At 33.7% G+C, this 13,781-nt stretch overlaps 1 protein-coding gene across 9 annotated transcripts in view; it reads right to left on the bottom strand.

Moving 5' to 3' along the window:
- Positions 1-1,807: 1,807 nt before the first annotated feature.
- Positions 1,808-13,781, bottom strand: part of FERMT2 (FERM domain containing kindlin 2) — a 168,626-nt gene continuing 156,652 nt past the window's right edge. For 5 of the 9 annotated variants that reach the window (XM_069082214.1, XM_069082218.1, XM_069082217.1 and 2 more), the window contains 7 exons: positions 13,633-13,739; positions 13,243-13,464; positions 11,935-11,958; positions 11,370-11,390; positions 10,715-10,839; positions 4,711-4,852; positions 1,808-3,093 (listed from right to left, as the gene is read on the bottom strand). In XM_069082214.1, coding sequence (XP_068938315.1) covers positions 2,920-3,093; positions 4,711-4,852; positions 10,715-10,839; positions 11,370-11,390; positions 11,935-11,958; positions 13,243-13,464; positions 13,633-13,739 — 815 coding nt within the window. In that variant the 3' untranslated portion in view covers positions 1,808-2,919. The remainder of the gene's footprint in view (positions 3,094-4,710; positions 4,853-10,714; positions 10,840-11,369; positions 11,391-11,934; positions 11,959-13,242; positions 13,465-13,632; positions 13,740-13,781) is intronic. The other 4 variants (XM_069082215.1, XM_069082220.1, XM_069082219.1 and 1 more) reach the window with 2 other exon arrangements.

The following is a 13,781-nucleotide window of genomic DNA, read 5'->3' as shown; positions in this document are numbered from 1 at the left end:
CACAAGATTAGGCATATGTGAACATCCTGATTTTCAAAGAAGTGAGTTCCATAGTTATATGCTGGTGAGCTTGACTTCGATCCTTGGTAAAATTCTAGATCACTTAAAGGGATGATTTATGTGCACTAAGGGGTAAGTTTAACTTCATCTTTTTTCTTTTTTTTTGGATAGGACTACTTAACAAGGCACTTAAAGAAATATTATAGAAACTTCTGCAACTTGCAGTCTTATATTTATCAGAAGCTGAATTCAAACTGATGTTTTTCAGGCTCTAAGGCCGACTGTCTAGTACGCTATATTTTCTCTCTTGGAAAAGAAAAATATGTGCAAATAACTACCGTGTTTCCCCGATAATAAGACCTATCCCGAAAATAAGCCCTCCCCTTACTGTGTAAGATTCCTCTAAAATAAGCCCTCCCCCGAAAATAAGCCCTATTGAGATTGCTACTGTAGTGGTGATCCCCTGTGCTACACGCTACATTACGGTACCCTCTGTATGCACCGCCCCCCCCCCCCCCGGGTGAAACGCACGCCGCACTCCAAGCTGCATCCAATCAGAGCTGCAGCAGTGAGCGCGTCATCCTGTTCTTCCCCAGTGATTTGCTTGCTGACGCCATTGAGAGCAGTGCCGCAGAGGAGAGCTGAGGCAGGACAACATAAGCCCTCCCCTGAAAATAAGCCCTCTGGTGTTTTTCTTTCCAAAAAAAAAAAAAAAAAGACAGTGTCTTATTATCGGGGAAACACGGGTACAATGTTAGGAGTATGAAATAAATGGTAGAGATATGCAATATGATGGAAAGAACACTTCTGTCTGAGATGGCATTATAGAGAAGGTGGCATACAATCTTGATCCTAAAAAATAGAAAGAATTTCAATAATATTGTAGGGAGAGGGGCTGACAAACAAAGTCATGGATGTAGAAATGAGTATTTGGGGAAGAGCAAGTAGTTAAAATTTGCTAGGGTGTAGGGTATAAGTACAAAGCAATGGAGAGATAAAGGTGGGTGTTCCTGTGGTCAGACTATGGAAAGCCTTAAATGCCATAATTAATTACATAAGGAATTGAAACTCACTACAGATATTTAAACAGGATATATATTAGATTATCCCATAAACATCTGAATATTTTTATATGGGTAATGGCTATGTCTTGGACTAAATAAAGACTATTGTCAAGGAGAGAGAACAAATAAGTATCTAAAAATCAAGGAGCAAGGAGATCAGTTAGAAGAAGTAATAAGGACCTGAATTATGAAAGTATAAATATAATATGAAATACAAAAGAAAGGAAGGAGAAGAGAAACAATGCAAAGGAGGAATCAAGATGAGAAAGCACGAAGGAATCAGAAGAGTCCAAGATGTCTAGAGTTGAACCTTGGTTAAAGGGAGAATGGTAGAACTATAAGCATATTACAAGCTTAAAGCTAAGTAAGATGATCTTTTCCTTTAGCTATTCCCTTTCTTTTAAACATCAATGAAAAAAAATGAAGCTCCAAGTATTATAGGGAAAAAAGAGTGTCACTACTTGGCTATTCATTTACACTGACAAAATTTACATTAGTGACTATTGCTTTGTGGTGACTGATGTTTGATATTTTTGTTAAAAGTATATTTTTAATAAATGAAATAATAATAGATTCCCAGGCCAAGTGGTTGAGTTCTTAACAAAGGAATAGTTTTGCCATGACATCCTGGAATTTTGGTGACAAACTGCCACCAAAGCAAAAGGTAATACTAACAACCAGACATTCTTCTTTAGAAAAGGTAAAAGTTCATTTTTAGCAAACATAACAACAGAAAACCAATGTTAAATGAAACAGTTTGCTTTTATTTAAAATAAAATGCATTTATACAGTTTTTAAATGATAGGATGTTAAATGATACTGGTAATCCACTTCTTGGCTCTTTTCCGGTTTATGTGGGATTTGGAATTCTGTAATTAGCAACAACGCAGATTGCATGCAACAGGCTAGAAATGTCAAGTTCTGACATCAAAGTGAAGGACACTGTGGCACAATCATCACTAGTTATAACAAAATCTTACTTAATTTAGCAGAGATAAAAATGCATTGTTATAATCAGTTTCTACCAAATTGACATACACAGTTTTAAAAGCATATAATTAATGGTGATACTTTAAATCTAAGCCATTTTCCCTGGCTGATCTGTGATACTAGTTTTTAAAAAACTGTACAATATTATAAAATTTGTGTTTGTACATTAGTTATACAAAATGCATACTTCATAGACCTTTACTTCATATTATAATGCAAAAGTTGCATATTTTAGGCAGATAGTGAATATGCTGGTGAATACTGCAAGTATTTCATACAATATGGTGTAAGAGTAAAAATAAAAACACAAAAGAATGTAAAAGGTTAAGAAAGATAAAATAGGTATAACAGAGTTTTAGCATTATCATCCTTCAAGTTCAAACATAATGACTCTTGCAAAACTTCAGGCCATTTAGGTAGCGATAAAATAAAGTCTAAAACACGCTACTTCTAAATATGAGGCCAAATTTACATATACAATAAAACACATGAGTTAAACATGATAAATAGTCTTCATATAGTTTAAGCCCGGATGGCATTATAGTAAATGGTTTGTATTTCTTACAATATGGCTAGCTTAAATTTATCAAATTTAATTTCTGATCTGCTCATCACCTTGAGTTTTATAGCTATAAGCGCTATTTGTCACATGCTGTTGTCCACATATAGTATCATGATTGCAGATTAATGGATGTGCCTTTTCATGTACATATTAACTTTTGACAATTAATCTGATAAGGTTAAAAAATTTTTCATGATGAGATACATTTCAAGCTTACTTTATTAAGCAGCATATTTCAAATAACAGCTTTTAAAGTTAAATATTAATAATGGCTATGAGGTTTTATTATACAATACATCCAACTCACACCCAACCACTTGTAAGTTTGTAGAACATCTCTTCATCTAAACTTTCATTTTGGTCTTTGGCACGTGTTGAGAGGAATATGTAACCTCCAATGAACTCATGAACAACTTTACAATCCACCTCAGTACAAATGAAAGACAATCGCACTTCATCAGCAAATTCTACTGTAACCTAGAACAAAAGGTAAAAAAGGTTTAAATAGCTTTATGGTACTCAAATAACTTCTATTAATGGTATTTTCCATTAATTCTAGCAGCACCTTAGTTTATCCTTCCTAATCTGTCTTGACTACAGTGTTACATCCGTGTTAGACAGCTTTATTTGGCTAAAGCTAAGAAAATTTATATTAAATATTTACAAAGTTAGGTATTCAAAACATTTGCTATTTTAAAAAATTCTAAACTAATAATGCCTTTCAGTCATATAGGTTAATGTTCAGTAAATAAATCTTGCTCCTCTCTGTTTAATCTTTTCATGTTCTAGAAAGAAAATGAAAGCAAAAACATTAGGTCACTAAGTTACAGCTTTCCCAGTCTGAATCTAATCTGGCGATTCAATTAATGAGAAAGCCTCTTGAAGTCTTGGGAGAAAATCTACTTCCTGTGTTTCATTTGACATTTGCTATAGAAATTTTAACCTTTAGGTGTCAGAAACTTTAATATCCTAGAAATGAGAACTACAGAATGGCATTGCTAAGGATTTATTAAAAAAAAAAATCACAATGTGACACTCAAGGATACTACTATTCTAAAACAAATTTTTCAAATTGCTTTTATATAACTTGAATATATCTCTAAAATAGACATTATTACAGACTTATGAACTCCGTAATAAAGTGAAACTCAAGGATACTACTACTCAAACAAATTTTTCAAATTGTTTTTACATAACTTGAATATATCTCTAAAATAGACATTATTATAGACTTATGCATTCTGTAATAAAGTGACACTCAAGGATACTACTACTCTGAAACAAACTTTTCAAACTGTTTTTACACAACTTGAATATATCTCTAAAATAGACATTATTAAAGACTTATGAACTCTGTTAATTTTAAAATGCCAATGGGTCCCAATATCAAATGATTCAGAGTACAGTGGTTATGATGGTTATCTTTATCCACTAAAATTGATAGGAGGAGGAAGGAGACCTGGACTTGTGATTTTATTGCTATAAGAAGTCCTAGATGAGGAAACTCCCTCTACCAACACAGTTTGGTACCTTTTCTTCAACTTATTTTCTTATAGTCATCATCTATGGCTGTGGTGTCAAACCCAGAGGGGACCACTAATCCATAAATATGGATCCCTGTAGGCTGTATATTAACAGTTTTAAAGTGTAATATCATCTGTATTTTATGGCATTTTTATTTTGTTAAATATTTCTCAATTACATATTAATTTGGTTTGGACCACACTCAGGAGTGTTAAGGGCCTCAGCAAGCCTATGAGTCTCATGTTTCATAAATTTGGCCTATAGTAAAAAGAGGTTAAGTGACTTGCTCAGGGTTACACAGCCAGAATATGGCAGAACTTGAACCTAGGCTTTTCTGTCTCTGAGGCATCTGTATTTGGTATCATTTGACATGGGAGTGAATTAACATTTAAAGATGAACAGAGTTCCTTAGTCCTGAACAACATCACATTGCTTTTTCCTTTATAATAAAAAAGAACTGACGTTTCTACACAAGGATATTGCAGTAACAGTGATGTCTTCAACAATCTTAGACACTTTACTCCACTTTCTTGCAAAAGGGCTACATAGATAAGAAAAAAAATTACTTACCATTTTTATTTCCCAGTTTACATTCCACTGTTTCATGTTGCTGAATCTCCATGTTTTAATTGCATCTCCAGTACTGGCATCCATCCTAATCAGTCTATTATAGGCAATGCCAATCAGTTCTTCTTTCTTGCCCCCTTGAAATCTATAACATTCATTTATATAAGCCAAAGGTACCCATATAAAATATCGTATTTTCAGTTACTCAGTGGGCTTAAATAGTTACCAATTTGATAACTTGGAAGTATACATTTTATTTTTGTAGGAGTAAAGCATAAATTCTATTGAATTGGTGAATTTCTATTTTTTCTGTATATATAAGCTCTGTAAAAGATTTATTATTAATCATGGTATGTACCCTATGCAAGAATATCATGTTAGTTAAATTTTCTAATACCATGATTAATAGAAGAGATATAATTCAATTTAACAAGCATTTATTAAGTACATTCTATGTGTCAGGCACTGTGCTAGGTGATGGGGATACTAAGACAAAAACCCCTCCAAAACAAATGGTCCCTGGTCCTCAGTGCAAACAGGACAGTTAGGAGGAGGTTTGGGGGGAAATTTGGGCATTCTGAGACGTCTAGCTGTCAGCTGGTGATGTGGGTCTAGAAGTCAGGAGGAAGCTATGTGCATAAACTTGGTAGTCAACTGCATAGAAATGATAGAACTGTAGAACCCATGGGAACTGATAAGATAGGCAAGAGAGTAGATCAGTCAATAAACATTTTAAAAAATTTAATATTTTATTTTCCCAATTACTTGTAAAAAATATTTTTTAAAAATTTTGAGTTCCAAATCCTCTCCCTTACTCCCTTTTCCACCCTCCCATCCCCATTGAGAATGTGAACAATTTTATGTAGGTTATACATATGCAGTCATACAAAACATATTTGTATATTAGTCATGTGAAAGAAAACACAGATCAACAAACCCCAAGAAAAACAAAGTAAAGAAAAAGTATGCTTCAATCTGCATTCAGACTCCACCAGTTCTCTGGAGTTGGATAGCATTTTTCATTATAAGTCCTTCAGAACTGTCTAGGATCATTGTATTGCTGAGAATAGCTAAGTCTTTCACAGCTGATCATCATATAATACTGCCATTACTGTTACAATGTTCTGGTTCTGCTCATGTCACTTTGTATCAGTTCATTTAAGTCTTTCTAGATTTTTCTGAAACCATCCTGTTTTCATTTTTTAGATCTCAATAGTTTTCCATCACAATCATATACAATCACTTGTTCAGTCATTCCCCATACCCTCAATTTCCAATTCTTTGCCACCATTAAAAGAGTTGTTATAAATATTTTTGTACATATAAGTCCTTTTCCTTTTTATTTTTTATCTCTTTGGATATAGACCTAGTAGTGGTATTGCTTGGCCAAAGAATATGCAAGGTTTTATAGTCCTTTGAGTGTAGTTCCAAACGGTTCTCCAGAATGGTTGAAGCAGTATACCACTTCACTAATAGTGCACTGGTGTATCAATTTTCCCATATCCATTCCAACATTTGTCACCTTCCTTTTCTGTCATATTAGTCAATCTGATAGGTGTGGGATGGTAAGAGCTCAGTGTTTTAGTTTGCATTTCTCTCATTAATATTGATTTTGAACATTTTTTCATATGACTGATTACTTTGTGAAAAAACTGCATGTTCTGTCCTTTGACCATTTATCAATTGGGGAATAGCTCTAATCTCCATAAATTTGACTTAATTCTCTCTCTATATGAGAAATGAGGCTGATAAAATGACACTTGCTCTAAGTTTTTTTTTTCACAATTATGATTATTACTTATTTCCCTCTATCCTATCTCCATTTATTCCATCCTCAAAAGTATTTTGCTTCTGACTACCACCTCCCCCAATCCTCCCTCCTTTCTATCAGCACCCACCCCCTTCTGTAAACCCCTTCTCTTTCTATTTTCCTGTAGGTTAAGAGATTTCTAGACCAGAGTGTGGTATGTTACTCCCTCTTAGAGCCAATTCTGATGAGAGCAAGGTTGACAAACTGCTCCCCATCTTCCCCTCCACTGCAAAAGCTCTTTAATGTCAGATAATTTACCTCATTTGACCTCTTTTTTCCTTCTCCCAGTGCATTCCTTTTTCTCTCCCTTTAATTTTATTTTTTATATAATTACCCCATCATATCCAATTCACACCTATGTCCTCTGTTTATGTATACTTCTAACTGTCCTAAAAATGAGAAAGTTTTTAGGAGTTATAAGTATCATCTTCCCATGTAGGAATGTAAATAAAAAAATTAACCTTATGGAATCCCTTATAAAATTTCTCTTTCCTGTTTGCCTTTCTATGCTTGTCTTGAGTCTCATATTTATTTGAAATTCAGAGTTTCTATCCAGCTCTGGTCTTTTCAGCTTGAAAGTCCTCTGTTTCAATAAACATCCATTTTTTTCCCTTGAAGGATACTTAGTTTTGCTGGATAGATGATTCTTGGCTGTAATCCTATCTCCTTTGTCCTCTGGAATATCATATTCCAAGTCCTCTGATGCCTTAATGTAGAAACTGCTAAATCATGTGTTGTACTAATTGTAGTTCCACAATACCTGAATTATTTCTTTCTGGCTTTAATATTTTCTCCTTGTCCTGGGAGTGCTAGAATTTGGCTATAATATTCCTAGGAATTTTCCTTTTAGGTTCTCTTTGAGAAGGTAGATGATTGGTGGGTTTTTTCAATTTCTATTTTACCCTCTGGGTCTAGAATATCAGGGCAGTTTTCCTTAATAATTTATTGAAAGATCATGTCTACACTCTTTTTCTTTTATCACTGCTTCCAGGTAGTCCAATAATTCTTAAATTATCTCTCCTGGATCTATTTTCTAGGCCAACTGTTTTTCCAATGAGATATTTTACATTTTCTTCTATTTTTTCATTCTTTTTATTTTGTTTCTTGATATCTCACAGTCATCAATCATTGCCCAATTGTAACTTCTAAGGGATTCTTTTCTTCAGTGAGCTTTTGTACCTCCTTCTCCATTTGACCCAATTCTGCTTTTCAAGACATTCTTTTCTTCCCTGTATTTTTGTGCTTCTCTGCCTGCAGTACCAGCAAAGTGGCTCTTCTGACCAGTTGTCTACGGTGCCCTCTGCTCTATCTATGGGCTGAGAAGTCTGGAAACTGCTACTGTGGCCAGTGATTCAATTACCTACAAGGCCTACTACTGGTTTGCTGAGGTGCTGCCTACACTGAACCACATTCCACTTACAGTGGTGCAAAAGATCTTTCATGCTGATCTATTGAGTTGTCTTGGGCTACAAAAAATTGATTCCCTTGTCCTTTTGTGGGTTCTGCCACTCCAGAATTTGTTTTGAAGCATTATTTAAAGTTGTGTGGAGGAGTTCTGGGGAGAACTCAAGTGAGTCCCTGCCTTTTCTCCCGTATCTTGGCTTCTCCCCTAAATACATATTTTAAAAGTATCTAGAGTATGCCAAGTACTGTACTAAGTGCTGGGGATACAAAAAAAGGTAAAGGTCAACTCTCACCCTAGAGGAACTCAAAAACCAATGGGGGAGATATGCAAACAACTATGTGTATAAACAAGCTGGATACAAGTATAGATAATAGTTGAATACAAGGAAGCTAATGAGATCAGAGAGAGAAGTAGATAAAAAAAGGACCCAGATGGAAAACTGGTACAACCACACAAAATTCCCATGATCCTACCATCCCTCTAACTATCATCCTATTATCTTTCCTACCCTTCTCAGTTGAAATCCTTGAGAAAGTTATTTACACTAGGTGAACTATACTATACTTTCTCCTCTCTTACTTGCTTCAGCAATCCTGATTTTTGCCTCACTGTTCAATTGAAACTTCTCTCTCCAAAGTTGCCAATGATCTCTTATTATCCTTTGATTTTTATTTCACCTAAATATCCCTCTATATTTTTCTCCTCCCTGTCTCATAGAGCCATCTTATAAAACATAGAATTAAAAAAAATAAAATGAGTTAAGAGAAAAAAATGATCAATATGTTGAAAAATATAAAAAAATATGTAATGTTTCACACCCATAGACCTCAAATCCCTCCAGTGGAGTAGGGGGAACTGTTTTCTGATTTTTTTGGGGTAATGATTACACTTGGTAATTTTGCAATACTCCCTTTCAATTATTTTCTGGTTATTCTTTCCACTTGTATCATTTGCACTGCATATATTCTTTTCTTGGCTCTACTTACTTCACTCTGCATCAATTCATGCAAGTCTTTCCTTGATTCTCTGTATTCATTCATATTCCTTGTTCCTTATAGCACTGCGTTTTTTGTCTTTTTTTTTTTTTTTACATTTATGTAACACAATTTGTTTAGCCATTCCCCAACTGAACAGCTTTTACTCTGTTTCCAGTTTTTTTGCTAAGGTAAAAAAATGTTCCTATAAATACTTTGGTGTATATGGGAACTTTCTTTTTATCAGTGACTTCCCTGGGATATATTCCTAGTAGTGGAATCTCTGAGTAAAAGTGTAGGGATATTTTAGTCTTGTTTCCAAAAATGGATGTTCTAATTCATAGAACCAATGATCCTGTAATCATCAGATCTAATGGCCTTTTCTCACTCTTTATCTTTCTTGAATCCTCTGCCATTTTTGAAACTGCTGCTCCCCCTCTTTTCCCTTGTGCTCTCTCCTCTTTTGGTTTTTGTGATACTACTTCTGGTTCTCCTCTTACTTGTCTGCTCCTTCTCATTTCCTTTGCTCTACTGGCATTCATATCACATCTACTAACCATGAGTGTCCACTCAAGGTTCTGTCCTGAACCTTCTCTTTTCCCTTTATCTCACTTGGCCACTGAATCAGTTCCCATAGTTTCAATTATCTTAAATTTCTGTAATGTCTCTCCTAAGTCATACCACTAACTTCTTATTGGATATCTCAAATTGAATGTCCTGTAGGCACCTCAAATTCAACAGGGAAAACAGAACCCATTATCTTCAAACTGTCATCTCTTCTGAACTTTCTTATTACTGTTGAGAATACCACAATCCTCCCAGTTACTACCTAAGCTTGCAATCTTAGTGTCATCCTTGAATTCTTGTCCTCACTCATCCTATATAGCCAATGTGTTAAGTTAATACTACCTTCAGGTTATTTTCTGTATATACTCCCTTCTCTCCACTTACATGAGTAGTAGGCTCAGAAGCCTTCAATAATGCAACAGGCATCTAACCAATCTCCTTCTCTCAAGTCTCTCCCTCTTTAGAACTTCTTGGGACATATGGGTCTTTGGATTTCTTTGTGCACTGTGCCTGATACATATTAAGCATTTAATAAACGTTTGTGGACCTGACTGCTATGGGGAAGAAGGGGAAGAGGAGAAAGAGAAAGGAGAGTGATAAGTGGTCATAAATATAGGAAACCCAAAAGAGAGCAGTGTCATGAAAACCCAGGGAGAAGGTGGTCAACATTTGTTAACTCTTGCAGAGAAGTAAAGAAGCATAAGAACCAATAGAAAGGCATCAAAGTTACCACTCAAAAGATTATTGGTTACCTTAGAAAGGGAAGTTTCAGTTGAATGTTCAGGTAAGACTACAAGGGGTTGAAAAGTAACTGAAATGTCAGGAAGTGGAGGCAACAAATATAGACAGTGTTTTCTAATAGTTTGGAGATGAAAAGGAAGTGGGACACAATAGCTTGAGTGGATTCTGAGCTCATATGAAAGTTTTTAAGTATGAAAAGGATAGATTTATTGGCAGTAGCGAAGAAGCCAATGCAAAAGGAGAGAACAGAAATTAAAGAGAGTATGATAGAGGGCAATCTGTTAGAGAAAATGGGATCAATAGCACAAAGAGAGGGTCTGAACCTGGCAAGGAAAAAGGCCCACCTCCTTCCTCAGAGACAACAGAAAATGGAGAATGGGAGATGATGTTAAAGTTTAGGTTATAGATGTGGGATTAGAGAGAAGAGAGAGTCCATGCTAGATGACTTCATATTTTTAGGACAAATTTATAATTTTAAAGCTTATAGTAGTACTTAGCAGAGTCACTAACCTTGCAATAAAGTGTGTGATGCCAAATTCTGGTAAAGACTGCCAAGCTTGAATAAATCGCATTTTGGCCTCAATAAGACTCATCTGAGCTACATTTTGATGAGCTTCCAGGATTCTTGCTGTGATCTGCATATAATTAAACATTACCTTTACTATTAGTTATTTAATTTGAAAAAACTGTTGTTGTGCTCAAAATATGCATGACAAGAATATGAACTAATTAGTGACATGATAAAAAATTAATATTAATTTCTAATGCTTAATTCCATATGTTAACCCATAGCAAATATAAAAAACATTAAGAGACAGAGCTGCTACTTGAGATGTCTATTATAAGTAAAAGTATGGAGTGGCTTTTATGTGACATAAAAATAATTATTTTGTCCTCTGTGATGGCTTCTCTAAGGAATAAATTTGGCTTCAAAATCTAAGTATGGAATGAGTTATTGAAATGAACGTTTCTAGCAGAAGATATTTGTTGGCAGTTTTTCAGTATTTAAATAACTAGAAGCATTTTTTATTTTTAAGTAACCAGAAAAAATTATAGACTTTTTTTTTTACATCACACATACAAATATACACATAAAAATAGTGTAGATACAAGAATAGTAAGGTTATTTTCTGTATGTGTCTACTTTTAAATACTGTGAACTTACCAAATCTCTTATATAGCCTGGCTGTGGATGGCAATGGAAGGAAAGAAAAAAGAAGCAGAAAGAAAAAAAAAGGAATCAGAAAATGGCAACAAAGCAAAGAAAAAGTCACAGTCAACTGCAAACCAAAATTATAGCCAAAAATCATGCAAAATTCCTTAGGAAGAAACCAAGCAAAATGAATGTAAGCATGAAAATGAAAACAAGGAAGCACAGATCAATTTTTATTTGAGAACTATACTAACAACTATTTGAAATTGTTTAAAAATTTTGTGTTATTAAAAGACTAAGTTTTCATATGTGCATACTTTTGTGGGGAGAAAATACACAAGAGAGAAAAACCACTTTTTATCTCATTTCCAAGCTGTAACTTGTTATAGCAGAACTCATTATTTTTAAAGGGGAAAAAATATAAATATTCAAAATAGTTCATTACCTCAGAGGTAGTAAAAAGTAATACCATCCATGCATTACTCTTTCAGGTAAGTAAAATAAAAAATCAAGTGCAGTAAACATTACAATGAACATATTTCTAAAATTAAAATAGGAAACCAAAGCCTTCAATTACCATCTGCTTTTTGAATCCTTTTTCCTGGAGAGAGAAAAAAAGCACTACTGTCTAAGACTCCAGGGCTATAGATAAAAAAAGTATCTTACTCATGTATCTTATTCAACATTTACCAGATGTAAAAGGTGAGCAACATTTTTTCTTAAGACAATCAATCAGTTTATTATTAGTTTAAAATACATCTATGGCAGGTCTCATGTTAATCTTTTGTGTGAAATTTGAAAAAGATTCAAAAGACTAAAATTAAATTAAATGTTGACACTAATGATTCAAAAGTATGCAATGCATCTCTGATCAATATGGACTAATGGAGTAAAGAGTCAAAGAGTAATCTAGTCCAGTGGTTTTCAATTTTTTCAGTCTACAAAGTACTTTGGTGGGACAAAGCCCTATAGAAGGCTTCCCACACACCCCCACACTCTTCCCACTTAGTACTGAGTAAATAAAAATTAACTGGAAGAATGCTATGCTATGCAAATGAAATAAGTCACTGATGACAGACACAAAAGAATAAAGAATATAATTCTTTTAAAACATTACTATCAAAAGAAACCAAGATCTATGTGACTGGGAGGGCCTTTAAAAAGGCCTTGATTTTTAAAACCTATTGACTACAATGGCTTTGTGTCTAAACTCTAAAAGATAGGTAACTATGCCATCTTAAAGACCTATAGGAAAGGGATTTCATAATTTGATTTGAACATCATTAAAATTCTTGGTAGCTCTAACTATCATATTTAAGGTTCTCATCTGATACTATTTTGATAATGATATAGTATGTGTACTAATTGCTAAAAGCTGAAGATCTATCTTGATGATTTTTGAAAACTTACCTTTTAGAAACTGTATCCTCTAAAAATGAATATTTTTTGAAAGAATTATAATGAATTTATTCTTTGCTTTACTTTTTAAAAATTGAAATCAACATTCCATAAATATCTCTAGGATAGCATTTCTTTCTTTCCATACTACTTTCTTTACCACATATCATGTGAAAATCTCACTGTAGCTTGGACCTTCTGAAATGTCAAGATGAATGCTGAATAACTGAAACTTCTATCAAAGGAAATCTATTTTATTAATTATTAATAAATAGATTATTTAAAATCTAAACTGAGTCAAACTAAATTTAGTTTTTTCTATCTACCTGGTTATGCAGCAAAGAATGATCATTAAGAATTCTAAGTAAATAAGAAAAATAAAGCTAAATTTGAATTCTAAAGACACATATATATGTATATATGTGTGTGTATGTGCATGTGTATATATTTAAAACAAAACAAAATTGTACTAAGAAGAAATGAATACCTGCTTATTTCTGTACTTCTTTAGGTATCGAGGTGACACCAAACATTCAGGATTAATATCAGTTGTGACTTGCTCTGGTATTAACTGAGGATCTGGATTCAAATGTTGCATCTTCAGAAATGAAAGAATATTCTGAACTTCTAAATTATAAGAACTGTCTGCCATGGTCTTGCCCTTGGAGGCTAATCTGCAAGCTGCCATCCAGTGTGCATACTGTTTTTCCTACAATTGCAGAGATATTTAATAATAAAATTTAAGTAAGTTTAAGTACAATAAAATTTAAATAAAAATGAAAAACATAATAATAAAGAGGGGTTTCATTAATTATATGGACCCTACATATGAAAGTGAGAACCAAGATTTTTATTGTACTTTAAATGAAAAACTTACATTATCACAACGAAGCCAGATTTCATTCATACCCTCTGCAACTGGAATCAGGAGCTTAATATTAAATTTTTGACCTGAAATGTTTACATCTGGAGTAACTTCACATCCTATAATTTAAGATGAAAAAATTAATTTTTTAAAAAATTATA

This window comes from Petaurus breviceps, unplaced genomic scaffold (genome assembly GCF_028583685.1).
Source record: "Petaurus breviceps papuanus isolate PSGF00001 unplaced genomic scaffold, PetGlider_PUasm1.0 164, whole genome shotgun sequence".
Classification (NCBI taxonomy): Eukaryota; Metazoa; Chordata; class Mammalia; order Diprotodontia; family Petauridae; genus Petaurus; species Petaurus breviceps.
This window is presented reverse-complemented; position numbering and strand designations above follow the sequence as displayed.